Genomic DNA, 15,682 nt, shown 5'->3' with positions numbered 1-15,682 from the left:
TCTGCAATACTGTGCTAATAGAGAGGGTAGAGCACAACTCCATCTGGGCAATTTGAGAAAGTCAGAAACGTTCACAGAGGAATAAAACTCAGTCCTAAAGGATGACTTAGCAAGAGGATGGGGCACCCAGGCATGGAGAACAGTGTACACCAAATGGCAGAGGAGGGAAAGAGCAGCATGTCAGTTCACAGAAAAGCAAATAGCTTTCTGCAGATAGAATGTAGGGAAAACATGAGGCAATGACAGAAAATGAGGATTTTCTGTGCTCTAGTAAGGAATTTGGCCTTCAGCTGATAGGTACTGGGGAGACTGTGATGCCCATATTTACATTTTAGAAATACAGCCTTGGGGTCAGAATGGATGATGGGCTGCAGGGGAAATGGGAGACAGCAGGAGACCAGAGGAAAGTGTGCAATGGTCTGGAAGAGAACATAGGGTCAGGAGATACTTCGTACGTTGAATAAATCAGACTCACTACCTAGATGTGATAGCAGAGGGAAGGCAGGGATTATAAATGATTTGAAAGCTTTCCAGTTAAGATGAAGAGATGTGTAGCTTATCTTCAAAAAAGGGAAGGAAAAAAGAGTTATAAGACTTAATTCAGGATCTTTTACTTCAATGACCTGAGTGATTCTGGACCTACATGTCTTACAGTTGTTATGAAATGCAGATAAGATGGTTATATGAAAATGCTTTCTAGAAAGATCCAGGCAAATATGAGACTCCATTCTTTTCTCATCTCAATTCTTTTTTGTATTTATATTGGTTGTCAATAAATATGTAAATATATAAATAATGACTTTCACTATCAAAAGTCAAAATGAATTTTTAAGACAATTGCTGAAGAATACGAAAGACATCAACTACTCCATAATAATTCTCAGGGTTACTACAGGGTTTGTGTAGGTCTGGCAAGAGAAATCTGTTGCCAAAATTACAATACTAGAGACTTTCTAAATAGTGGGTTTTTAAAAAAATTTTGGCTCTGTGTCTGGTTTCTGTCAGCTTTAATTTCTTCTTTCTGCTTACCTCTCTCTCAATTTCATTAGATTGATGAGTTTCGCTCTTGCAATGCCTTCTGGAGGTACATTGCACATAGTAATGCTGTGACTTAAAAATCACCTATAACAATCTGCACATTTCTATGATTAAAAAGAAATCAGGATAATGCAAGGGACTTTTAGGGAATAGTGCTAAACACATATATGCCTTACATTAAAATACAATTAACTATATTTTTAACTTACTAACATTGTGTTCTTGACTCAGCTCCTAAGTGTAAAAAGCTTGAAACTATAAAAAACTTTGATAAACCAGGTTTATCTTTTACATTACATTTAATCTCCAGCACAATGAATGCAATAAACTTTCAGTATATACTTTTACCAAGAAAAAAGAAGTCTATCCTCTGATCTCAGTTCTCATTTTGTTTTATTTCTATGGAAATCTTCAGGAATTTTTAGTGTAATTACTTCAAGCAGGTGTTCAATTCTCTTATCCTGATAATAGGAAACACAGTAGAATGAAAGGAGATATTTTAGAAGAGTTCATGAAAGAGTTTGGTGGTGTTCATGAAAATAGACTAAACAAGAGGAAATTTGGGTGTTACTTTAAAGATGCCAAAATACATGTTTAAGTTGATTTAAATGATGAATTATTAAAAATATTCTTAAAATTATATTTATGGTGAAAGAGGTTAAATGGGGACACATCAACATAAACATTTAAATCTGATTTTGAGTTCCTAAAAATAAATAAACCTAAGCATTGTCATTTTATTTCTCGACTTGTATAGGGTATCACAAGTGAGTTTAAATGAGATATGCTTCAGTTACGGTGTCAAAGTAAGACTTAAGTTGTATTATGTAGGCAATGATTCATTCATTTACTTCTGTGTTATATATTTCCTGTAAAATATACATTTTTGCAGGTTTGGTTAAAATGCCTAGAGCTTCAGGGGAAAAAAAAAACCAGTTTCATAAATGCAAAGCAGTCCTTTGAAACTTTTTACGTTGGTAAATGCATGCCCAAAAAATATACCATATTTAATACACAAAGGCAAATGTGAGGAAGATTCTAAATGTTTATGACATCACAGAATGTAGCTAAGAAATTGTCCTCAGAAAGACTAAAGAAAGGAAAACAGGTTGCATTGGTCTATACTTGCACGAGTTGTAGAACTACATCATTCACTGCAATGATAATCAGATGTGTCTGCCCAGATTTATTAGGATGCACACTCAGATAATCAAAGTCTCAAATGGTTCTATAATGGAGACATATGGTGGTTGAAAATATCCTAACGGTAGAGCGAATGATATGGAAAAATGGAATTTCCAAAGCGCTAAGCCACAAAATTTCTACTTCTCTATATGAAAAGAGTATAAATTAACCTGATATTTGGATACGTACAAGTTTAATTTACTGCTGTATATTCTCTGAAATAATGTCATGCGAAACAGTTCTTATCTAATTAAAATAATGTTTATCAATCAAGAACAAGTTTTAATGTGAGGAAGAGGCATGAAATTATTTTCTGCAGCTCTTATAAGTAAAGATCTTATTTCCAGGGCCACTTTTTGTATATAAAATAAGATAGAAGTAACAGCCTCAGAAAGTGAGTGGAGATGACAAGTTATAGAGTTACCTGTAATAGCCATAGATCCAACTTTTTTTTTTTCCTAATGTTTCCCAGATGATTTATGCCTGGAATCCTGGAGATTTGGCTTAAAAAGAGCACAGCTCATAGAGTTCCAGTTAGTGGTCAATTAGATGAGTTGATTAAAGCATCCATTGACAGCAAAGTCGAAGATCTGGATGATTCCATATTTTCACAGATCCATTGCTGTTTGTTCAATAGCAATAAGCCAAAATCTGTAACTCTGGATCTATCAACAATGCATACTCTCTGTATTTGAGGCAGTGTGTGGCCACCACCATGCATCACTGTGCCTTGAGACATAACTTGGAGTGCCAGTTTCTTGACTTCTTTGTTGACAAAGACTCATCCACTATTAACTTCCTTGACATCTTGGGTTCTCCCTACCGCCATACCAGTTAAAAAGTAGATTGGGGAATTAGTCAGAACTCAATTCAAATCTCCACATTTTTATTCACATTTCTGCTCTTTGAGAAAGTAAACTTAAATTTGTTGAGCTTCAATTTCCTTTAAAGAAAAAGAGATATCAATACCTATATCAGAAGGTTGTTGTGAAAGGTACAAACTTTCAGTTATAAATAAGTCATGGGGGTGTAATGTACAGCATAATGACTATAGTTAATAATACTGTATTGCATATTTTAAAGTTGCTAAGAGAGTAGATCTTAAAAGTTCGCATCACAAGAAAAAAAAATTTTGTAACTATGTTTCAGAATGGATGTTAATTAGACATATTGTGATCATTTCACAATATATACAAATGCTGAATCATTATATTGTACACACCTGAAACTAATATAATACTATATGTCAATTATACCTCAAAAAAAAGGTTATTGTGACAGCTGAAATGATGTATACAGTATTCATAGCATAGTGCCTGACAAAAGATGGGCAATCAGTAACTATTCATTGAATGAATGTTTTCATCCAAGTATACTCTTGTCGGGGGAAGAGGGAGACTCTCCCTCTGCCCTTTCCCTTAAGGTTCTTCTGGCTGGCCAAATAATCAACAAGACAGGTTAGCAGGAGAAAATAATACCAAGTTTAATAACATGTATACATGGGAGAAAGCAGAGACACTGCGTTTCTCCACACAATAGTAGAAATTCTCGTCTTAAATACCATTTTCAGCCAATGACAAAGGAGGATTTTGGGGGTGGGGGGAGTCAGTTACAGGAGATTACCACTAAAGCACAATAAACAAGAGTAAGGTTATTATGCAGCCCCAAGGCCTCACCTTCTACATTGACAAGTCACTAGAAATGAGCTCATCTCCCCTCTCTTCTCAAAACAGAGAGGCAGATACCTTTACAAATGGAGATTTCCCTTATAAATGTAAATGGTTGTCTGGCAACTCCTCCCAGGGTCATCCAGAGAATGTGGCCAGAGAGACAGAACTCCCGATAAGATGGGCTTGTTGGTGCCTTTTCTATTGTAACATTTACCCTACGTTATCTTTATAGCCATCATGATAGATCTGTTCCAGGAAGGAGCCACCATGTCAAATTCTTTAGGCAGTTAGTGGGGGAGGTCAAATGTCCCTAGAGAAAACAACCAAGGTAAAGAGATAGATTTCAGGGTGGCCAAATCTTGATCTCCCACACTCTGTATAAAGAGAAGTATAAAGGGAGGTCCCAGAGAGAAGCGAACGATGTTAGGTATGAAATCCAGATGAATTTGTTTTATACAGCTGCTTTTCAAGAGGCAGTCTGGTTCTAATCAAACCACAAGAGAACAAAAGCAGAAAAATCCTAGAGCAATGCTTCTCAGATTTCATGTGCATGCAAATCACTTGGGGATCTTTTTAAAATGAAAGTTATGATTCAGTGGGTGGGATCTGAGAGACTGCATTTCTAGCAAATTTCAGGTGATGCATATGCTCCCAGTCCACTGAATACACTTTAGCAAAATCCTAGAGCACTTGAATGCATTGCAATTTAAGAAATACTCTTCTTAAATTCATATTTGTCTAGTCCAACATTTTGTTTCCTGGCACAACAGCTTAAAATGAATTAATTCATTTATTCATTTAGCAGAAGATTATTAGGTGTGTACTACGTGCCAGGCACTGTTTTAGGTTCTAGTTACAAAATATTGAACAAGTCAGATAAGGATCATGCCCTCATTGGGCTTTTAGTCTAGTGGTAGGATCAGACAATAAACATATAAGTAATTAATTAAAATAGTTTCTAGTGGTGATTCCAACTATAACAAAAATAAAAGGAAGTTCCTGTGAGATTGTGTTAATTAAGGCTCCTCTAGGAAGGAGACAATTGAACTGAAACCTAAATGTTGAGAAGCAGTCTGCTGTGTGAAGATCTGAAATTTTCATACAAAGTGCAGAGAGAATGCAAAGGCCCTGAGGCAATAATGAGATTGGTCTGTAGGAGGACAGGGAAAAAGGCCATTGTGGCTAGAACATAACGCCCTTATTTGGATGCAAGGCAATGGTGGACAAGGAGGAGCAATCGAAGGGGCAAACAGGGGCAAGGTCACACCTGGCAAAGTTGAGAGGCAGGCAGTAAGGGCTGAAATCAAAAGATATCTTAGAGGTTGGATCCAAGGTGGGTCTTAACAGCTTTACAGAGGGTTAAGGTGGCCTCTAGAAGGAATGTGCCTACAGAAAAATACACCTGGCTAAGCAGAATATGAGGAATGAAAAGGAACTAACATACGGTATGGTATACAGGTTAAAAAAAAAAAAAAACAATCATTTAAAAAGCAGGAAAGGTTAAAACTGTACATCTCTTAGGTTTACACTATGAGAAACAGAAGTATATCACTTATGCCATGCAAATTAACCTAATAGCACACAGGTAGCACATTCTCAATTGCTGCAGAATGAATTAAACTTTTATGAGTAGAAATGATTAAGTAACTATTAGAGAAGACATAAAACTATAATTCCTGGTTGACTATAAGCTGTAGCCCCAAACTTGCCTTTCTTTACACAGAATATTAAAAATGAAAGTGAAAGACAGTAGATGGAACAATAAAAGATATCCACAAAGGAGGTAAGACATATGCAAGCCCCCCCTCCCTGGACTAAGAAAAAAGTCTAGTAGGAAAAAGAGTCATCATTGTTATGTAAATTGTAAAATATTAAATGCCTGTATTATAATAATTTTTGTACTCTACCTACTAAGCTGTATATCTATAATCTATCTATCATATTGTTTAATTGGGATATAAGCCAAACCCCAAAGCCAATACAAGTAGAATTAAAAGAGATCCCACAGATCAGTAACTAAGGAAGAAAGAATGATGTGGTGATGACTCACTTGCCATTTTAGTGAGTCTTACTTATTACTGGTGAGCAAGTGTAATAATTTAAAGCCTTGCAAACTAGTGGCTATTAACACATAAGTGCATTCCAATTGAATTCTGATTTTGTCTAATGCTTTAAGGCCCTGCAAACTAGTAGCTATTAACACGTTAGAGCATTTCCAATTGACTTCTGATTTTCTGTCTTCTTTTTCAAATATATGAATAAAGGATGGTAAGTTAAAATAATGCTCCTAACCCTTCATCAGTGAGAAACAGCTTTGAGTTGTTTGCTTATAACAATGAAGAACAGCATGATTAGTCACCCTTTCTCACCTGAATACCTAATGCCTCGAGGCACACATTTCTGATATATTCAATTAGAATTATGGTTATATTCTGTGGAAATAGCAGATTAATTTTTGCTTGTTTGTATATTGTTTTACTCTGTTCCATTGACCTTGTTAGCACCCTACATTAACCAGCTAAGCCACAGAGTTCAGACTTTTTTTAGTACTCTATTTTTCTCATTTCTTTGTAATTCTTTTTATCTTTGACATTTATTAACAGCAACAATATTTTCTTTCTCATTTATCTTTTGTATATCTCATTTCGTTCATTCAGCAAATACTGAATGAGTGCCAACCTCTAGAGCTTCGAGGGCAAGGGAGAGAATGGAGTGAGATGAAGCTAGAAAAGGAAACAGCCAGGTCATTTGAGGTCTTATAAACTTTTAAGAAATCTGGTCTTCATCTTAAGAGCAATGGGAACATACTGAAGAGTTTTAAGCACTGGAGTGACACCATCTTACTTCTATCATCTGCTTACCTTGTCATTTTTCTTCCCCTCTCCCAATGGGACTGCCGTAAGCAGTGGTTTTTTTTTTTTTTTTAAGATTTTTTTTTATTTATTCATTTTTTCCCCCCAAAGCCCCAGTAGATAGTTGTATGTCATAGGTTCGCATCCTTCTAGTTGCCGTACGTGGGACTCGGCCTCGGGTTGGACGGAGAAGTGGTGCCTTGGGGCGTGCCCGGGATCCGAACCCGGGCCGCCAGCATCAAAGCGCGCGCACTTAACCGCTAAGCCACGGAGCCGGCCCCTAAGCAGTGGTTTTATAATGCTATCCTATTATTTATGTTTTTTGGCTATTTCCAACCAACAAACTAATTTTTTTAAATGAAAGAAAAGGTTTCCAATCACACAACAATAAATTCTTTGGGAGACACAAGAATTTCCAAATAGAGATACGTATGAGTTGTTTCCTGAAAAGATATGGTACGTGCTATGGGTAAAGTCATTATTTGCAAATTGTGGCTCATCTCCAATAATGAAATAAAGAGGGAACATATTTCATTGATGCTCCTTATTGCAAGCTTAATATTATAAGTATAAAAATCGCTTACTAGGCAGATATCTGTAGCATAAAAGACTTTTCAGCAATGTCTTTCATCTATACACCTAAAGCTTCTGATTTTAATAAAAGAAGCCTCATTTAGGTATACATATATATTTCCTGGTGTTCTTTTAACATCTGGCTGTGGCAGGCAGTCACTCTTTGTTTTCAACTAAGAACAAAAGGGAAATAATCTAATTTATCTGGGTGCCCATCTGGTTTCAATTGCTCATTTTACATTTATTTAAAAATGATAGACTGTTGGTGATGATGTCTTTCCCAGGAGAAGAAGTTGACAGACAGCTGTGCAGAGATGCCATCTTTCCCATCCCGGTTGCCTGCGATGCCCCGTGCCCCAAGGACTGTGTGCTCAGCACGTGGTCTGCATGGTCCTCCTGCTCACACACCTGCTCAGGGAAAACCACAGAAGGGAAACAGATACGAGCGCGGTCCATTCTGGCTTATGCGGGTGAGGAAGGTAAGGTCGCTAGCTTCAGAAGAGACTTAGATTTCTTTCAGAAGTTTGCATTCATTTTTCTTTGTCTAGCCTGAATAAGATGAAGGTCTATAAAAAATCAACTTCCAGAAATCCAGCAATCCAAGATTTAGTATCTGCTGATACATTGGGCAGCTTGCTTCTGTTCCCCAAAATTAATCTTGAAAATAGATCTTTAATAAAAGAGGAAAGACTTTTAAACGTGAACTTACTTTGTATTTCTTTCCTCCTAATAATTCAAGTTCTTTCCACTTCAAAGTGTTAAACCTGTGAAAAGGTCTGAAAATGGCTCCCAAAATTCCAAAATGTCAGGTTTCATTGTTTTTTCTCTATTTTAGTAGTCTCTATTTCAGTAGTTTTTGCCTTTGAAATCACATTCTACCTTCTCATAAATAGGCATATATGTTCAATAATAAAGTTTATTTAAGATAAATACCAGCATGGCTATTGCTTGACTGAAAATTACATGGATTTTCTACCATTCAGGTTTCTGAACATAGGCCCTGAGATCCAGAAATCTCATACATAGATTGTGCTTGTTTTTAAAATATGTTGTTCCTAGATCACTTCGCCCTATTGGGTGAATAAAGCATGTTTTGTCCTATTTTCGTACCTCACTTGTGCAAGCTTTATTGTCGAGAAATGCAAGGCTCTTGGTGATTGTCTCTCAAGCTTATATCCAAATGCTAATTTGGCCTCTGTGTGACTGGGTACTATAATGTCGTACTTAATCTTGTCATTCTGAAAAATAACACAGGAGTAAGGAAAACAGAGAAGTCAAGTTCTGTCACATTAAAGTGTGTTCTGTCTCAAGAATATAAGTGTATGTTATTTAAATATTGTCAAGCTGAATGACTCTTCTCCTCATTCACATTTAGCACTAATAAATAATGGTTTCTTTTTGTAGTAAGCATGTGTTTCTCTATGTATACCCCCAAATAATCAGTTTTGGAGGGATTTTTAAGTTGCCTATTTTATTTTTCTGTTTATGAAGCATTTTAGTAATAGAAACCTGATAGTATTCTTATTTGGTCAAACTTACTACCTGTGTATGTAATGTCTATGCAAAAATGTAACTACCTTGGCCTTAAGACATGGGAAAAAAAATTTAACGTATTTAAAACAGTCAACCTATGGGAAAATTTAGAATTTTCTTCAAAGTGTCTAAAAAACGTTTTTCCTGTCACCTTAATATAAATTTAACTATTTGCTACCAAAAAAAGGTGTATCTATGGAACCTAATAGAAAAATAGAACCTTTTAGAGAGAAAATTATATTCCTTTTGTTGTCAAACAATAACTCTAACCTTGTGTAGATTATACTCAGACTTCAAACTCTGTCAGCTCAGATTATGTCTTGGGCTTCATTAAAATTAGATCTGTGGTCACCCTGCTTCCTATAAATCCATTATACTCTGCAGACACTTGCTGTGTGACTAGTAATGAGTGACTTTTTGCCCCATGAGTCACATGGCAGAGATTTTGCCATGCTTGCAGAACTCACCAGATCATTATTTCTATAGACATGATGCTTTACACTGAAAGGTCATGAAATGCTTTAAAGGAAGAAATTTATGATTGCTCTTTGGTATGTATCATCCACTTAGTTTGAAAGGGTGGGACTTCAATAATTTTTAATTAAGTCTGGTAGCTGCATCATAAGCAAGCCATGCTTGAAAATTATAGATGTGTATATAGTAAATCATAAAGGCATGAATTCAAAACATAATTTTAAATGGAAACCGAAGTGGAAACTCTTATCAAGGAATCTGCTGCTATTTGTCTCTATTAATAACAGTTACAAAAACTGGTATAATTATATGAAATATTTTATGAATATCCTTCAAAAACTATTTACTTAATATCTATTATTTGCTGGACACTGAAATACATTTTTTCCCTCAAAATAAGTCTTTCATAATTCTGAGCTATTTTTTAAATGATTTAGGAACTATAATTGCAGGAAGTTTTAAAATGTTTCCCTGCCAATTAGATAAGCCTTTATAATTCTACACAAAAGTAGGTCTTTCTATTATTCTCCAAGAATTAGTGTTTTATATGTGTCATAAATTTTCTGTGGATCAGAAAATCACTGTGATAACCTTAAGGGAAAAGATCACATTAGTGAAATTATATATTGAGTGTTTAGACATGAAATTATATGATTTTTCTGGTGAAATAAGTTACAGGACAAGTCCATGTGCAAAGTATTTATCTGGATTTACAAAATAAATGCTGCAACCTCTGCTTTTGTTTATCTCAGTCAGAATGTCACCATTAAACATTTTACTGCAGATTATATAACCTCTTGTATTAATAAGGACATCTACATTGTGCTGCAGTAATAGACAGCCGAGAAGTTCAGTAACTTAAAAGAACAATTATTTCTTCCTCATGGGAATTTTGCTACAGTGTTGGGGAATTCTCCAAGGCAGTCTGTCCTCTATAAAATGTCTCAGCATTGCACTACCATATTAAGACCTCCTTCACAATCCTTATGCCAGAGGAAGAAGATAGGTGGAGAGTCTGTCTACTGATTTAAAGCATCAACAATCCAGAAGTGATTCATGTCATTCCCACTGACATTTCATTGTCAAAGCAAGTCATACAATCATGACTTGAAGTTGAACCTAATTTCAAGTGGAGCAGAGGAGTGCTGGCTACTGGTCTTACCCTTGATCTACTCAGTCTTCTTTTTGTGTATGTACATGCATATGTGTGTCTACATCTATATCTATATCCGTATATATATGACTATTCCATATGGCCCCAATTCAGTCAATAAACTCCATTGTTAAAATGTTATGACTTTTATTATTTCTTTGTTCCTATCAAGAGAATGATAGAATAATAGAGTAGCACTTTCTCTTCCTCATACTATACTTCTTTTTTTTTTTCTTTCCTTCTCTTCCTTTCTAGGCTTTTTCTCTCCTTTCCCGAACAATTTTGTCTAAAAAGCCATTAGGTGGAGCCAAGCAGTTGGGCCTCTGTGCCAGCAGGTGGGGGGTCTGCAGTGTTCCAGAGTGGGTTGTCAGAACCCAGCATGGGTGAGAGGGGAATCCCCAATGGGAAAAGGGTGGCGTGGCATTGGTGTCAGAGACACTGAATAGTCTAAAGGGAGGGGCACCTGGATTGTATAAGAGGGTAAAAGTAGTGACCCAACACAGGATGTCAGAGCATGAGCAGGGTAAAGAGAGAATCCCAGCATTGAGGCAGCCAGCCCAATGTGGGGTGTCGGAGCCAGGCAGGGTTGAGGAGGGTTTCTGTAATGTGGGGTGGCCTGATGCAGGGTGTCAGAGCATGAGCAGAGTGATGATTTCTTGTGTGTACAGCAATGGACATGGCAGTGGGAGATGGGGGGGCAGGGTTGACCAAATAAATACATCTATTAAAAATAATAGGAGTCGGATTTCTTATTGCTGGAGAAGGGGGTTACAAATATGTTAAGAATGAAGACTAGAATAAACCCTGCTATACTGAATTGGAATGGGAAGTTATCAGTGTGAATTCATGGTGTTCAATTTTTAAAGATAGATATAGAAATAAATATAAATGTAAGTATGATATATATATTCATATTGTATACATATGTATATATATATTAGCTTTATCCACTGAAAGGACCTGAGCGCAGCAAGACCCCAATAGCAGTAAGTGCGTTCAGCAGTCAGATCTTGATTTCTAATATCATTCTTCAATGAAAGGAGCCAACGCTTCTTGGAGAAATAGCTGATTCCAGGACTGGGATAGGAAAAGTACAAGATGTGCCTGGAGGATCTGGTGCCAGAAAGGAAGGAAGAGGAGAACATGTCAAAAGATTGTGGAAGCTAGCTTGCATGGTCTCCCACTGGCCACATATGGGAACAATGTGAATGCCAAAATAATGATAATAACAGATTATAACCCATTAAATAAGATAGGAAACCACAGATCCCTTCTTGATATAAATAAATGTATTAGTTGAACATCTGAGGAAGAGCATTATATTCCCAATCTCAAGTATCTCCCTAATGGAGAAGTCTGACAGACACCACCTAATTCCAGTGATCAGAGTTTACATGGTCGGTAATGGGGCAAATAAAAATCATGTGTTCCTGGTGTGGTGCAGTAAGAAAATGACATCACTTCTGTGATATCCCTGTTGAAGATGCATATTGTGAAATCTAATCATGAGGAAACATCTGACAAACCCTAATTGAAAGACGTTGTGCAAAATAACTGGCCTTTATCTTCAAAAGTGTCTGAATTATGAAAACTAAGGAAAGACCAAGGAACTATTCCAGACTGAAGGAGACTAACACAACATGCATCCAAATGCAACACTTGATTCTGAACTAGATCTTTTTGCTATGAAGGACATTTTGGGACAGTTGGAACACTTGAATGGGTCTGAGGATTAGATGGGAATAATGTATCAGTATTAATTTACTGATCTTTAATATTGGATATGCTTACATGTAGGAAAATGCCCTTGATTACAGGAAATACACACTAAAGTATTTATGGTAATGGGGCATCATTTCAACAACTTCTTCCAAATGGTCCAGGGAAAAAAATTATTGATATTATGCTTTTAATTTTTCTGTAATTTTGAGGTTGGTTCAAAATTAACACAAAAAATATAATAAAAACAATTTGAATATAATTGCTTTTCATACAATCTTGAGTAACGTTATGTAACCTATTATCAGCAATACACAAAAATTGTCATAAAATACTTATTGAAAGTAATTTGAAAACAAAATCACAAATGGTAGCAATTGGAGATAGTTAAGATACTGGAGAAAGTAAAAGTATTTTCATTTCAACTTAAAAAAATAAAATTGTGTGTATGTGTTCGTGTGTGTGTGTGTGTGTGTGTGTGTATCTTACTTCCTAAGCCTTGACTTCTGGTTAAATAAAATTGGTAATTCGCTTTTTAACTTTGTGTGATACCTTGAGGTAAAAATCTTCCTTGTATTGTGTAAACTGTAGGATGGGTCCCAAAAGCTACTTTAAAATTATGTTGGAAGTTCTAAAAGGAAGCAATCTTATAGCACTTAAGTCTGGCATATTTTTAATATAAATAATAGTAAGTTGAATTAGAATAAAAAATTAAAAATTGATGTTGGATTTATAGCCGTCTCAAGTTTTTGAACCCACGTTACAGATCCCTAACAAACTTGGTTTAAAGAAAAAATGATTTTCAAAATGTTTTCCACTGAGTATAGTAACAACTTCTGTTAATTCTCATTATGTAGTTAATTATCCTTACAGAGCAAGAAATGAGAGAATATTTATCTTTGCAAAGTTCAAAATGACCTGATATTATAACTTCATCAGCCAAATTTTAGTGTGCCTTGACACCTGCTTTATACATGCAGAGATTAGATGCAAATTCAGATAGAATGATGGCATTTTTTCCTCAAATAATTAGTAGTCTTCAAAAATTATATTTTGCAGTACGAAATGTTAAAGAGACGAATATTTCTATTTTAACTTGTTCAGTTTTTACAGTTAAATGATTTTAATCCTAAGAGCCAGGGAGCACTTATATTTCCTAGAGGTATTTGAAGAACCCAGGATCCATTTGATGTGGATATGCACACATAACTGACTTCCAAGGAAATACTATCGCTTCCTCATCCTCCCATTATTATCTTTGAAAAAGGAGTTGTGCTTCAATTGACCCTACGTGACTACCAAGCAGAATTTATGCAGACTCCATAGTGAGAAGTCTTCTACCTCCTTCTGCAAGGAAAAAAAGGGGGGCGAGGGAGGGGAGAGTCTGCAGCAGAATCTCCTGAAGTTCTCTGTGGTTCATGCTCTTCCAATTCAGTTCCCTGAAATCATGCCATTGCCAGTGTGATTTTCACCCAGCAGTAGTCTGCTATAAAAGGAATGTGGGCTTGCAATAACAGGCAATCTTAAAACTAATTCCTAGTACGCTAACAGCCTCTTCTTAACAGGAGCCCAGTCCACTTCCTTATCCTTGTTGCCAGTTACTTGGCAACTCTGCACTCCGAGTCACTGCATCAATATTGCTAATTCCCAAGGTCATACCTGCCTGCATGCCTTTGCTTGTATTTATTTTTTCTTCTGCTTAAATAAAATTCTCCCTTCCTTCTCTCCCTTCCCAGAACTCTTCTTGTCGAAAATCCTACTCCTTCAAAACTCATCAATGCCTTCTACCTGAGGCATTTTTCCAATCCCCCAAAACTAATAGAACCTTATACTTTTGAATCCCAATTATACTAAATACCTCTTTTAACATAATTGTATTCTACCTAGAATTAGACTCATCTGTATGCTTATCTTATCCCCCCTACTACTTTTCCCCACGCATTATAAGATCCTGAAAGTAGCAGGAATTATTTCTAACCCCTCTAGGTGTCCCTTGAAGTGTCGGACATAGACATTGCATATTGCACTCAATACATATATATCCAATTAATGTTTTGAACAAGGTTCTTCTTTTTTTCAATCCGCCATCTAAATTGTAAGGACTTCAATGCCAGAACCAGAAACACCATAGCTCTGTTCAATTGTATCCTAACAAAGCTTTTATTGACTTGATGTGGGAGGAAAAGTCACTTTTTTATTTCTAAGAGAGGAGTTTCACATCATAGTTGATACTTTTATATGCGCATAGAAGTGTATTTATGTAGTAGAATTTCATCAAAGTATTATAAAGTCTTTCCCTTCGATGGAATAATAGAAAGCCTAAATAGTCACCTTAGTATGAGACATATATTTTTATGTATAAGAGGATTTTTTTTCAAATACGCTTAACACTAATTTTGTCATGAGTAACATTTTATAACTTACCCAGTACTACAGAAATATTCCCAGACATCTGGAATTAGATCTTCCCATAAATAGTAAATAAATTCAATATTATATCTATCAATTTTTCTACCATAAAATTATTCCCAAAACAACATGCGATGCTGCAGTGAGTGATTACTCCAAGCTGTGCTTTCGAAAATGCCATATCATTGTTACAATTAAGACCACTTTGGGGCTGATCTGTGCGAGTATCCTGACATCAGACCAAAACAGCTGATGGGGCTTTAATGTGGATTGGGGCAAGAAAACAAATAGCCTTTATGTCTGTAAACTTAACAGCTGTCTTGCAGTTCCTCCACACGTTACGCTGATGTTGTAGAAGTTTTTTTCTTATCATTTTTTCCAAAGCCAACCAGTCCATTTTACTGTCAAAAACAATTTAGAGTTTTGAAATCACAGTTTAAACAGCATACATATACTCACAGTGAAAATGGGGTAGGTAAAGAAACACATTTTTTAGAAATTCAATAATTTTACTATTCACTATAAAGGTACATTAAAATAGTTATGTAAAAGATATATTTATATGATGTCTATATTTAGCATGTGTTTGCCTGAGAGTAAACATTGGATAAATCTAGAGCCTCAGGGAATGGGTGGTAAGAGGGATCATTTACTTCTCCCCAACCCAATTAGTGTGTTTTAGGATTTGTTCCTATTCAAATCCTAAACCTCTTTTTAGAGGCTGCCAGGGTCACTGGGCTGTGTGATGGAGGATAGGCTATGAACTGTGACAGATGTTTTCACCTTCATGAAGCAGGGACATTAATGAAATGCTGTTGAATGCAGGTTATTCTGATGTTGATCCCATGTTCAACACTGCACAAATGATCCTAAATGCAGTTAAATTCTCACGTAAAGTGCCTATTGATTTATTTGCTGAATAGAGGAGTGTCCTTAATCATAAGTGAAGTGATACCTGAAGATCAGCTCAAGATGTGGTTTTGTTTATGGCTTTCACCCAAATCTCAAACTTTTGGAGCCACGTCCCTGTTAGGGTCATTACCTATCGAATCACCTTTTCTTACTTATTTTTAACT

At 35.9% G+C, this 15,682-nt stretch overlaps 1 protein-coding gene across 1 annotated transcript in view; it reads left to right on the top strand.

Annotated features, from left to right (window-relative positions):
- Positions 1-15,682, top strand: part of THSD7A (thrombospondin type 1 domain containing 7A) — a 673,077-nt gene that overhangs the window by 563,264 nt on the left and 94,131 nt on the right. Inside the window, exon 9 of the mRNA XM_087426025.1 lies at positions 7,603-7,797. Within this exon, the coding sequence (XP_087282151.1) occupies positions 7,603-7,797 (195 nt within the window). The remainder of the gene's footprint in view (positions 1-7,602; positions 7,798-15,682) is intronic.

The sequence above is a fragment of the Ceratotherium simum genome, chromosome 1, assembly GCF_057802395.1.
Source record: "Ceratotherium simum simum isolate JZ-2026a chromosome 1, ASM5780239v1, whole genome shotgun sequence".
In the NCBI taxonomy this organism is placed as follows: Eukaryota; Metazoa; Chordata; class Mammalia; order Perissodactyla; family Rhinocerotidae; genus Ceratotherium; species Ceratotherium simum.
The sequence above is the reverse complement of the archived record's forward strand: the minus strand, read 5'-3'. Positions and strand labels throughout refer to the sequence as shown.